This window comes from Amblyraja radiata, chromosome 5 (assembly GCF_010909765.2).
Source record: "Amblyraja radiata isolate CabotCenter1 chromosome 5, sAmbRad1.1.pri, whole genome shotgun sequence".
In the NCBI taxonomy this organism is placed as follows: Eukaryota; Metazoa; Chordata; class Chondrichthyes; order Rajiformes; family Rajidae; genus Amblyraja; species Amblyraja radiata.
The window spans coordinates 74,649,462-74,662,645 of record NC_045960.1 but is presented as its reverse complement, the minus strand read 5'-3'; the positions used below and the strand labels follow the sequence as shown (position 1 = coordinate 74,662,645).

Sequence of the window (13,184 nt, the reverse complement as noted above, 5' to 3'; positions counted from 1 at the left end):
GCACCACCATTCAATATGATCGTGGCTGATCATCCAACTCAGTATCCTGTACCTGCCTTCTCTCCATACCCCCTGATCCCTTTAGCCACAAGGGCCACATCTAACTCCCTCTTAAATACAGCCAATGAACAGGCCTCAACTACCTTCTGTGCCAGTGAATTCCAGAGATTCACCACTCTCTATGTGAAAAATGTTTTTCTCATCTCGGTCGTAAAAGATTTACCCCTTATCCTTAAACTGTGACCCCTTGTTCTGGACTTCCCCAACATCTGGAACAATCTTCCTGCATCTAGCCTGTCCAACCCCTTAAGAATTTTGTAAGTTTCTATAAGATACCCCCTCAATCTTCTAAAATCTTGCGAGTACAAACCGAGTCTGGGGCTGATTCTATGGGTGAGATGCCAGTTTTTTTTAAATATTTGGTGGGGGGGGGGGAGGGGAGGGGGAGGATTGGATTAAAAATGTGTACATAAACATGACGAAATGTAATCAGGAGTTTCTATAAGATCCCCCCCCCAATCTTCTAAAATCTAGCGAGTACGAGGCGAGTCTATCCAGTCTTTCTTCATATGAAAGTCCTGACATCCCAGGAATCAGTCTGGTGAACCTTCTCTGTACTCCCTCTATGGCAACAATGTATTTGAGCATTGGGCATTGTGACATCACACAATGGAACGTTCACCATTGGCTGGGGCTCCTGCAAAGGCATATGTAAATGGTCCATTCCGATTGGACATATGTGAGCATTGGGCATTGTGACATCACACGATGGAACGTTCACCAGGGGCTGGTGCTGCTTCTATGGGTGAGAAGCCAGTTTATTTTTGAAATATTGGGGGGGGGAAGGATTTGATTAAAAACGTGAACTTAAACACGACGAAATGTAATGAGGAGCGGATACTTAGAAAGAAAAGTGAAATCTCTACCGAAATGGAAAAGATGTCGGCGATTCTGCGTCTGGTTTCGGAGTTGCAGTGAATCAAAGGAAGAAATGCAGTCGGAAGCCGTACATGTAAATGTATCCATTCCGATTGGACATCTCCGAGCATCGGGCATTGCGATTGGACATCTGCGAGCATTGGGCATTGTGACATCACACGATAGATAGATAGATAGATAGATAGATAGATAGATAGATAGATAGATAGATAGATAGATAGATAGATAGATAGATAGATAGATAGATAGATAGATAGATAGATAGATGGATGGATGGATGTACAAACCAGGTTCTTTTAGAATTTCTGTCAGAAATGTATTTTATTCAACACAACTGGCACAGCTGGTGGAGTTGCTGCCTCGCGATGCCAGAGACCTGTGTTCAATCCTGACCTTGGGTGCTGCCTGTATGGAGTTTGCATGTTCTCCGTGTGACCACATGGATTTCCTCAGGATGCTCTGGTTTCCTCCCATATCCCTAAGACGTGAAGGTTTTGTAGGTTAATTGGCCTCTGTAAAATTGCGCCTAATGTGTAAGGAGTGGATGAAAACGTGGGATAACATAGAACTAGTGCAAACGGGCCTGTTTCCATGCCGTATCTATAAAACTAAACTGAAAACAATTGTTGCAATTTGAAATTTTGTGCCAAACAATATTCTGCAATGACTTTGGTTTAATTCCATATACAATAATTCACCTTTTAGAGGAGTTTAGAAGAAGCAAAAATATAAAAATTATCCAAAATCATTTACCAACAAGAGTAAATGAAAATTAGATGCAAACATTATATGTAATGTTTTATTTAACAAGTTTTCATTAAAACAAGTTACATTAATTATTCTGTATTTTCATATTCATAACATGCTATCTTAAATGTCAATATCCTTTATACATCCAACTTGGTGATTTTAATTCACCAGGGAGTGTATTTAAAATGTTTTGGTCAATCAGCATGCAAAATTGTTCAAGCATGCCCACACAGGCAATCATTACAGAACACATGGATTATGGATGCAACATTGCCATGCTAAATGGAAAAAAGGTTGATTGGTTCTTGAAGAGCTGATATAAGTGTATTATCCATTTGACCCTGGCCAGTCTACTCTAGCTATGTTACAAAACTGTGTTCAAATAATGGAAGTTTGCAAAATATCATTTTGAAGCAAATCTCTCCATCCAGGTAGTTCTTATACAGGTAGATGAATCTTCTTGCGTGCATAGCCTAAAGTTGTAGGACAACTTGTTCTATTTGATTTTATTTGATTGTGCTTGCCGGGTTGATTGCATTCGTCGAAACAGGGTTGAGGTAGATGAATAAGTTATGATTATGTTAACCATCATTTTAGATCTGTTTATGACAGATTTTCAACGTTTTATTGTAATGATGAATGTTAACAGCACCACTAGGCTTATTTGCTTGGAAAGTGAAATGAACTATACATTGTTTAAAAATTATATGGTCATTTTTTGATTTCACCATGTTGAGAAACAATGTCATTATTCCACTGCTCAGTTCACATCGACACACTCAAACACCCCCACTCCCTTCTCCAGTAGACTGAAGACAGGTACATTCATTATCAGTTACCTGTTGTATCCTTAAGGGCCTGTCCCACTTGGGCGTCATTTGCGCATCACGCAGATGGCGCACGAAGATTTTGTACATCCCAAAATCCTGGAGCGCCGTGCGCGACCGCGCTTCACTGCCTACGTCACCACGCACCATGCACACGTAATGTGCACCATGCGCACGTCGTGCATCGTGACGTGTAAATGATGTCGTGTAAATGACGCGCAAATGACGCCCAAGTGTGACAGGCCCTTTACTCCTTACTTCAGTGTCTGCCCCATCTTCTTAATCAAATGTAATTGCTCGAAGACTGTCCCAGTTGCCATGTTCCTATATTTTGAAATACCATCCTTAAAGCTCTGCCCTTCACTTCATATTTTTTCACCTTTTAAGGCATGTTTTAAAACCTACTTCTTAATGCCATCATATCCTTGTTTGGCCTGGAGTGAAACAGTATTTGATAAGAAGCTTGATACATCTTGCATTATTGATATATTTAAATGGAAGCTATTGTTCTGATTTGTGCTTCCATTAGCATAATTTTGTAACAACCACAAACTCTAACTTTGATCTGGTGAAAGATATTTCCATGTTCCGTACAGTATTAGATATACTTGCACATAATGTTTAATTTTCTTTCCATTCTTTATGTTGCTGTTTTCATATCAGACCAACTGAGCAAGAGGATAGAAAACTAAAATATAGGACATGTTGTTTTGATTTTATTTATATCTGTTCTGGGACTAGGAGGCAAGGAGTTGCTCTGGTGTTTCAAACCTTCCACCTAGCCATTTGCCTGCTTGTTGGGCTCTGTTCCTTTGGTCTCCAACATTTTCCAAATAATGCTCACAATTCCTCTCTTACTCATCTCCCTTAAGTTCCCTCATGCTTATCTAAGAGCGGAAAAGAACTCAAATGAAGAGAACTCTCCCAAGCCTCAGCTCCTGTATTTTTAACCTATCAACACATAAACACTTGTATGAGACTATATGGAAGATCACGTACTGTAGGCTGCAAATTAATCCCATGGATGTCATAACAGCAATTTGAAAGCATTATTTTTGAATATATTCCAAATACAGGTGCACAACCTTTTATCCGAAATTCCAAATAACAAAAAGCTCCGAATAGCGGACATTTTTTCGTTCCTTGAAGAAAGGTCCTTGAAGATGTTCCCCGAGGGCGGCCCGCAGAGGTGACAGCGGAACCTCCGGTCGGTCCTCGAAGAAAGGGGAACTAAATCCCCATTCATAAAAGAGAAGGTGAGGGTATATTGCGCGGGAGGGTTAATAATTGACAATCTGCTGCTGCCTGCCCGCTGAGTTAAAAAGTTCCCACGGTAGACTCACGATTCACAGTGTATCGTGAGTCTTGCGTGGGAACTTTTTAACTCAGCGGGCAGGCAGCAGCAGATTGTCGCTCCCTTCAGTTTCACCCCTCCTACACCCCTCTGCTTCCCGGCCATTGTGTGACCCCTTCCCTCCCCTCTCCAGCTCCCCGCCCATTGCACCGGCGCGGGGGCTTTGCACTGTCTTCACGTCGGCGATGCCAGCAGGTCAGTGCCAGTCACCGGAGACGTCAGGACCAACGGAACACCGACCCCCAGGCCCACTGCAAGCACGGAGATCCCAGAGACCCACAGCCAGCAGCAGCCCAGCCCCGTTCCAACTCCAGAGGAAAACTGCAAACTGGCCGGAGACGTCAGGACCACCAGAAGCCGCTCCCCGATGGGCTGCTACGGCGACAAGTGGCAGTTCGCCCACAGCCCGAGCTGCGCCCCCTCATCGGGACACCGACCCCCAGGCCCACTGCAAGCACGGAGATCCCAGATCAGCAACTCCAGCCCAGCCCCGCTCCAACTCCAGAGGAACACGCTCCCCGTAGGGACAGAAGCTGATGGTGTGCAAGGTACGTCTTGTTCTTGGGGTGGCGCAGCTCGGGCTGTGGGCGAACTGCCACTTGTCGCCGTAGCGGCCCATCGTGGAGCGGATTCCTCTGGAGTTGGAGAATGGTGGGCAATCACTTCCAAAGTTCTGCCCACACAGTCAGTACACCTCTCCTGCACTTGTCTCCCGCACTAAGATCATCTCGCAGAGAATGATCCCAGCCTAACCCTCCCTATTCTCTCCTATTCTGCAAGAAAAAACTACATTGAAGACTCGCGATCGAGTAACTGCTGGGATCGAGGTGCAAACTCGCGACTTTGCGGATATGAGCCGAGCACTCTACCACTGAGCCAGCCGTTAAAATCTACGCTAAAAATCTTCCATTACGAAAGCCGAAAAATTCCGAATTACGAAAAGTGTCTGGTCCCAAGGCTTTCGGATAAAAGGTTGTGCACCTGTACTGATAAATTTCAGCTCAGCTTTTGACTTGGAAATTATGAACAGACAGGAATAAAATAACTGCTCTTAAATCATCATCTTGATTATTTTTGGAATGTAATGCATATAAACCACGGATTCCCCAAGATAAATTCCTAGAACTGCGATGCATTATGGTGTATTACAAATTATAATTGTCCAAATCTTTTCCTGTTGAGATATTAGTTGTTTTTTCAGCATGAGGAGAAAGTGATTAATCTGTCCAATTCCAAGAATACAGGAGCAGAACGTATTGGAATTGGTTGTAACGGAGCTGTTCTCCCATAGAGTTGATCTGGACATGGCTGCTGATGTGACTTTAAAAAGAATTTTACTCTGCAAATGTACACTGTCTCTGAAATTGTATCTCTTTTGCGCTCCTTGTTTGGATGCCAGATTGTGAAAAAATGCTCAGTGGGAAAACCAAGGGAAGAAGTCCAATGTTCACAGAGGTACAGTCCAGTCCTTCAAGACATTGGGCTTGCTTACTTGCAAGCAGATGTTATATAGAGGAAACTCCTAACCTGTAACTGTATCGGAGACCTTGTCTTAAAATCCAAACCCTTGCTTTGGGTTATAATCTGTCTTTTAAAGATGTTGATTATATTCATCACTTTAAAAAAAAACTATCATTGGTTTACCAAGATATGTAAATACTGATTTTTAAGGTTGGGTGGTGGCTGCAACAGGCAGCGAGAATTGCCCACCTATAATACTCATTTACTCATAATCCTTTCTATCACTTTCAATATTCTACCACCAAAGATGAATACAATCAAAACAGTAATCCAAGTTTGAAAAAAAGTAAACAAATCTAAATTGGACCATGTATTAAAGATGTCATTGTGTGATATGTTAATCTAAACACTTCTCCATGACACAAAACAAAAATTGGTTCCAATTGTTTATTTTGGCTGTAATTTTCCTATTTAAAAAATATGGTTATTGCTGGACATTCTTTTAGAAAAATGTAACGATTAATTTTATGTATGATGGATGTTAATGTTGGAAAATTGAATTGTTTGCAAATCTTGGATACACTGTGTCTTATCAAGCCCTGCGAGATGATAGAATGGTCACACAGAATGTCATGATCTGCCTTTGATCTCAGTTAAGTACCTTCCAATACATTTACGGCCTTGTCTTGTAGTGGGTATCCAATGTTCCTCAACACTAAATCTGACTCCAAACTTTGTACTGATGTGGGCTTAGAATTTGTGCTCTCAAGTACTTTACTAGACAGTCCAAGTCAATTATTTCACAATGGATCATTTAAAATGATCAAACAGATTCAGTGAACTTACATTCTGCATTAAGGATAAAGGATTCGTGCACTAATTTACAATATCATTTAATCACTTGCATTGCAACTCGATGACCACTTAAATTCCATTAAATCAACACTGTGGAAACTTTGTAATAATATGACTGGTCAATATTCTACTTATTGCAATTTGGAAAATTACAGTAGTTGTAATTACTGTAACAGTGGTGTGTAAACATGTACGTATATTTCAAAACTCTCAACCAAATGATCAGATTTTGGAGATTGAATAGCATTTTATGTCAATTACATGAATATTGTAGTGTCCAGTTTCTAATCTTTTGATTGTTTTATATATTTTGTTTTGTAAGAATAATGAAGTACTTAACTTGCCAATAATGCAATTTCATTATAAATATTCCTTGTGGTAGTTCATTACTTAAGAATGCAAAAAGTTCAATTTTGTTCTCCAAATATTTACATTGTTCTAAAAGCATTAATAATTTATTAAGAGAAAAATGATGCTTCTCAAATATAAAATAATATCACAAAAGTCCTGTTAGTAATTATGATGCAATAAATTAAAATTCGAAAAACCTAGTAAATAAAAGGAAATGTATGAATACTATGCATTCCTTCACACAATATTAAATTAACCGTTTGCACATCAATTATTTTTATGTGAAACCAATTCAATATTTTAAATTTACAAAATAACTGCATAAAGTGTATTAAAGTATAAATCATTGCAATAGCCGTTTGCAATCAGTGTAATATACACAGGTACTGCAGCAATAACAATTCCTGCAGATGGTGGAATCTATGGCTTGTAAATGTTTGTCACATTCAGTCCTGATATTTGTCATAATATTCTCCGCATGTCATTCAATGGATGTTCACAGTTCTGCCTGTCGTTCCTGTAAAGCAGAAAAACACATCAAGTATGAAGTGGAAACTGCATTCATCTTGAAAAAAAAGTGCTTTTCAATGGATGTGATTTTTTTTATTTCAAGTGTTAAAAATATATATTTTCAAATGGTCCATTTAGCAAAGTGATTTCAAATGAACTTCAACCCCAAAAGTAATCTATCATTGCTGTATCCATTAAGTAGCAACTGTGGGCAACTTCCTTCTGTGACTCCTCCATGATCAGGATAGAAGGGGATAGGTAATTGTAATAACCTTTTTCTGCTGGGCACCAATGCACAGTAGATGCGGGAGTTAGGTGACACTTCATGGGTGTAGTGATTATGTTTCTGTTCCATTTAATAGTAGCTGCTATGCGAAAAGATAAATGGAATTGAATTTAATTGTTGTTTTCCTCTTCCATGATCAATGGGTGCTACTATTTTGCCTTTACTGCAGCCAAACAAAATATTTCACCCTAAGATAATTCAGGTATGGGTGTGATCAAGATGAAAGAGGTGGTGACACTTCTGAAGAAGTGTCCCAACCTGAAATGTCACAGGTCCATTTTCTCCAGAGATGCTACCTGACCCGCTGAGTTACTGAAGCATTTTGTGTCTATCTTTGGTAAAGGTATTTTTTGTATTTTACAGTGTTTTGCGGAGACTCATACACTTCCACCCTCCCTGTTGCTTCATGGCTTTACTCCTACTCAGGATCTCCTACCTGAGCTTGGTCACTGAGCAACCTGAACCCATTATTGAGTCAGTTAGTGGAAGTAGCTGTGTGGACCTGGTACTGCCTTATGCAAATTGGACCGTATCAGCAGATAAATATCAAACCCAAATGTTTTCACACCTTCAGGCGCATTCAAGTTATTTTGCAATTAGACCACAAATTGCATGCTGATCCCAGATTTTCCAACAGACCTGTTTTATAACACAGCAACCATTTAGCACCTGTATTCAGTTTGCACCAAATAACCTTCAGCTTGTTCACACATTAGTCACACATTGATTCTGATGGCATATTTAGAAATCTGAATGTATTAATTAGATGGCTCAATCTCAAATGTTTACAATACGGAGTGAGGAATATTATATAAACCCTGTTTAAGAAGGAACTGTGGATGCTGGAAAAATCAAAGGTAGATAAAAATGTTGGAGAAACACAGCGGGTGAGGCAGCATCTATGGAGCAAAGGAATAGGTGGCATTTCAGGTTGAGACCCTTCCTCAGACTGATGTGGTAATTAAGGCTTGGTGATGTTCAGGCAGGCGGTGCGGGCCAGTGTTGGGGCCCGGGGCCTGCAGGCGGTCGAGTCGCGGTGTGTCGGTGGCAGAAGCGGCCTGGAGGCGGGCGAGTTTAAAGTCCTTGGTGGAGTCCAGGTGGGCCAGGAATCGTTTATTGAAGGCGTGGATCTGCCGTTGGATGAAGTAGAGTTGGGGTCCGTTGCAGGTCTGGGTGAGTGAGGCCTGAGGTTTCGTGAGTGAGGCCTGAACTGGGAGGTAGGGAATTGGAGCCGGAATCCATGAGGTACAAGATGGAGGTGCAGGCAAGCCCCGAGCAAGCAAACGTGGCTGTGATAACGGGTCTGTGTTAAGATGTGGTCTTAAGAGTTGGAAGGAAGGGGGGATCACAGAGGGGGGACAGTGAGAGAGGAGGTTGTTTAACTGTCTTCGGAGAGAGGAGGAGAACTTCTTCAGGCATACCTTGAGGAGATTTTGCAGATAAACCCTGATTCATTGTAATATGGGGAGTGCAGCAAAGGTTGACTGGATTAATCCTGAGAAAGTATTTTTGTACTATTATGAGAGGTTATGCAGGTTAGGACAATACCTTCTTGACTTTAATAGAACTAACTGTGATCTCAGTAAAATTCTTACTGGGCTTTGCAGGAACATGTTGAGTTGATGTTTCCCTGGGCTGGGAACCTATCTTTGGGATAACAGTCTCAAGATAAGGGGTAAACCTTTCAGGACTGAAAAGACTTGGAAAGTAAGTCTTTGGAGGCCTGTGGAAGGTCAGAGACTGAGTATATCTAAAGCGGAGATCAAGAGATTTTTAGATATTAAGGGAATCAAGAGCAATGAATTAAGTGCAGGAAAGTGGTGCGGAGATAAAACAAATCAACTATGACCTGATTGAATGTCAGAGTAAGCATGAGGAGCTGAGCAGCCTGGTCTCATTTCTAATTCTTCTGATCCTGTTCCTTTCACAAATTGTATATTTGGTGGCATATTGGTGCTGCGGTAGAGCTGCTGCCTCAAAGCACCAGAGACCCAGGTTCAATCCTGACCTCAGGGACAGTTTACACATTCTCCCTGTGGCCAGGTGGATTTCCTCCAGGTGCTTTCCTCCAGGAGTTTGCTCGGGGACACCTCCTGGACGTGTGTTTGTCGGTTAATTGGCCTCTGTAAATTGACCAAGTAAGTAGGGAGTGGATGAGAAAGTGAGATAGCATAGAACTAGCTTGAACAGGTGATCGATGACAGTCATAGACTCAAAGGGCCGAAAGGGATGTTTCCATCTTATGTCTTTCAATCAAATATGCGATCACATCATGGACATCAAAACTGAATCATAGGACACCACCAGCCTCCAAGCAACCGTCACTGCTGGAACAACACTGGGTGGTCTTGCAGTCACTATTTCAAAGCATATTGACAACCAGCCTCAGCACCACCATAATGGGCACTTGCTCAATTCAGAGCACCCCCAGAGATGTTCTAGTTCAGGGCTAAGTTAGTGCAATGATCAAAGAATAAAACAAAGGCCTGGAGGAACTCAGTGGTTCAGTGGGCATCTGTGGAGGGAAATGGACTGGTCATGTTCCAGGTGGTGACCCTTCCTCAGACTTGTGTGATGCTGGGTTAAGGGGTGGCGCTGTGATGATTTCAATGTGATGCTCAGCAGCTCATGACTTCTCATGTCCCCTGAACAGTCAGCAGTTAGACCTTAATAGTTTGCCCAGCAACAAAAAGCATGCAGCTAAATTTTACTCCAATCTCACCCACTACATGGCAGTTGAAGATCTAGTGACTGTACAGTGAACACATTCTTTATGATGGTCGCAGCAATACAGCCCTACAGACTTATGTTACTCCTTGCTTTGCCCCATGATCAAAAAGTAAACCAGTAAATATATTATAGCCAAATTATAACTAGTAACTGTTGAATGATCAGACTCACACATAGAGGTTAGAACTCTTTATTGCAGTACAAGCAGAGGGAACACAACGTGCTTTCATCCCCGTGGTCCACATCAAATCTAAAGAGGGATAGTGACACACAGGCTTATAGGACCGGCGTGCCCAGGGTAGGACTGGACTACATAAGGAATGTGTAGCACGCATCATCTGTGTGGTGATATATATAGATATATAGTAAAGACATACTAATCTACATCCTTCCTCTCAAAGAATTAACTCGTAATCAAATAGATATGATAATCGCATGCAAAATGTCGGTACTACTGATTACATAAAGTACATATAGTTTGTGTAAGTAAGCTGGAGGGAAGTTCAAATGTAACCCGGGTACTTTAGGGTGGGCTTGCAGATGCAACCTGCATGCGTACGGTACAGCCCTGCATTTTCTCCCATCACCGGAGATGCGATCGGTTGTAGAATAGGTGCATGAGATTGAAACAGAATTCCCGGTGATGAAGTAAGAGACCTTGGCAGAGGTGGAGGCGGCGTGGCCATAGGCGAAACGACCAGATCAGGAGCGGATGGTAGTGGTGGTATGGTCGGGCCGATGCCGCTGGATGGGGATGGAAGTATACCTGTGCGGTCAGGATAATACGAAGGTGGTGCTGGTTCGTTGACAGGCAGGATGTGCTGTCTATTACGTCTGTAGGTGCCGCCATCGGCATTGACCAAATATGAACGTGGTTCGGAAGCAGTTCCAGAAATTACACGGAGGCGGTCGTGACCCTTTCTGGTTTGTAGACGGACCACCTGTCCCTTGGCCAGTGGTGGAAGGTCTGCTCATCTTGTCATATCATCCTTTTTGAACGCTACGCTTTTGTTGTAGCCTGGACTGGATTTCGGATGGTCGGATCACATGCGGTACTAATGCTTGTTTCGCCACAGGCAGTGTGGCTCGGTTGCGCACGTAACAACTTGTCACTAAACACCTCCAAGACCAAGGAGCTGATTATTGACTTCAGGAGGTCCCATAATGGAGAATACGCCCCAATCTCCATTTACGGGGAAAGTGTGGAGAGAGTGTCCAGCTTTAAGTTTCTGGGCACTCACATTTCAGAGGACCTCACATGGTCCGCCAACACCGCTGCGCTGGTCAAGAAGGCACAGCAACGACTGTTCTTCCTGAGGACATTAGAAAAGACTGGTCTGCCCCAACAGCTGCTGACAACGTTCTACCGCTGCACCACAGAGAGCATATTAACGTATGGCATCTCTGTGTGGTATCTCAGCTGCACGGAGGCGGAGAGGAGAGCTCTTCAGCGCATCGTCCACAGAGCGCAGAGGATTATTGGGACACAGCTGCCAGCCTTGGAGGGCATCTACTGCACATGGTGCCTCAGGAAGGCCGTCAACATCCATAAAGACTCCTCACACCCTTGTAACGGTCTGTTCGAACTACTTCCCTCCGGCAGACGTTACAAGGCCTTCTACGCCCGAACCTCCAGATTCAGAAACAGCTTTATTCCCAGAGCTATAGCGGCTCTGAACTGGCCCTGCTGAGTGCCCCCCATCCCCCCTGGACTGTCTCCCTCGGATGGTCACGTCACACAGCTTATTTATCTATTTTACTTTTCTTTACATCGGTTGGAAGCTGCATACTAAATCTCGTTGCACTGATGTGCAATGACAATAAAATATATTATTATTATTATATTATTATTATTGCACAGGTTGTGCAGGTCTAGGTATACATCTGATCCTGCTCTGTGGGACCATTCCATCACTTGTTTGGCACTCCCGACGGCAAGCCCAGCCAGCCCGTTCGACAGTGGGTATTCGGGGCTGCTGGTGATATGACAAAAATCCCAGCGCGTAGCAAAGTCTTTGAAGTACTGGCTGCTAAATTGACTGCCATTGTCGGACAATAGCTGATACGGAGACCCCAGAACAGAGAAATGGCGTGCCAGCTTCTGGACTACCCCTGCAGAGGTGGGGCTACTGATCAGATCGATTTCTAACCATTTCTAACCAATATGAGTTGACTAGAACAAGGTATTGTTTGCCATGCCACTCAAAAATGTCAGTTGCCAATGTGGATCATGGGAGGTCGGGAACCGGGTGTGAGAGAAGTGGCTGCTTTTGTTGGTGTGGTGTCAATCTGTTGCACACGGCATAGGACTTTACTTACTCACGAATATAATCAGCTGTGCCTGGCCAGAAAAACATGCTTTTCGCTCACATGGCAGTTGCCTCTGCGCCTGGGTGTCCCGCATGGACGGCATCAAAGTATTTGCTGTGTAAGGAATAACAGCTTTGTGGCCCTTTACGATAATATCCTCTTGTCGTACTAGTTCATCACGAACGGCAAAGAAGGGCCGGATTGGGAGTGGCAATCTGTATTGCTTGTCTGGCCACCCGTGCTTAATGACGGAGAGAGCGATCATAAGGTATCATCAGCGGCAGTTTGGGTAACCAGGTCCGCCATAACAGGATGAAGGAACTTAGGAGACCATCATGATAAGGAAGCTGCCTTCAGATGTGGATGGTTTCTCGCAGGTCTTCCGTGGAGCACGCGACATGGTGTCAGCCAGGTTTGTAGGTTAGAACAATGTCATACTTCTGTAGCAACATACGTTGGAGGCGTCCTGGAGAAGCGTGTATCGGTTTGTTCAGATGATGATTAGGGGTTGATGGTCAATCTCAATCGTGACTGTTTTTCCGAAGATAAAGTACTTAAACTTCCTGCAAGCGAAAACGATCGCTAGCAGCTCCTTTTCAATCTGAGCGTAGCGTTGTTCCGTGTCGGTCATGGTGTGAGAAGCATAGGCAACAGGCCTGTTGCTGTCCCCGTTATTTGACTGCAGTAACCGTACTGCAAGGCATCACAAGTCAGTGTGACAAGTCGCTTAACATTAAAGTAGGTGAGGGTGGGGGCATGACATTTGTTGTTTAAGAGTGTCGAACGCCCTCTGCTGCTGTTCATGCCTGAA

General features: G+C 43.1%; 1 protein-coding gene across 1 annotated transcript in view; it reads right to left on the bottom strand.

Annotated features, from left to right (window-relative positions):
- Positions 1–6,700: 6,700 nt before the first annotated feature.
- Positions 6,701–13,184, bottom strand: part of mfsd2b (major facilitator superfamily domain containing 2B) — an 83,256-nt gene continuing 76,772 nt past the window's right edge. The window contains exon 14 of the mRNA XM_033022069.1: positions 6,701–7,054. Within this exon, the coding sequence (XP_032877960.1) occupies positions 7,000–7,054 (55 nt within the window). The 3' untranslated portion in view covers positions 6,701–6,999. The remainder of the gene's footprint in view (positions 7,055–13,184) is intronic.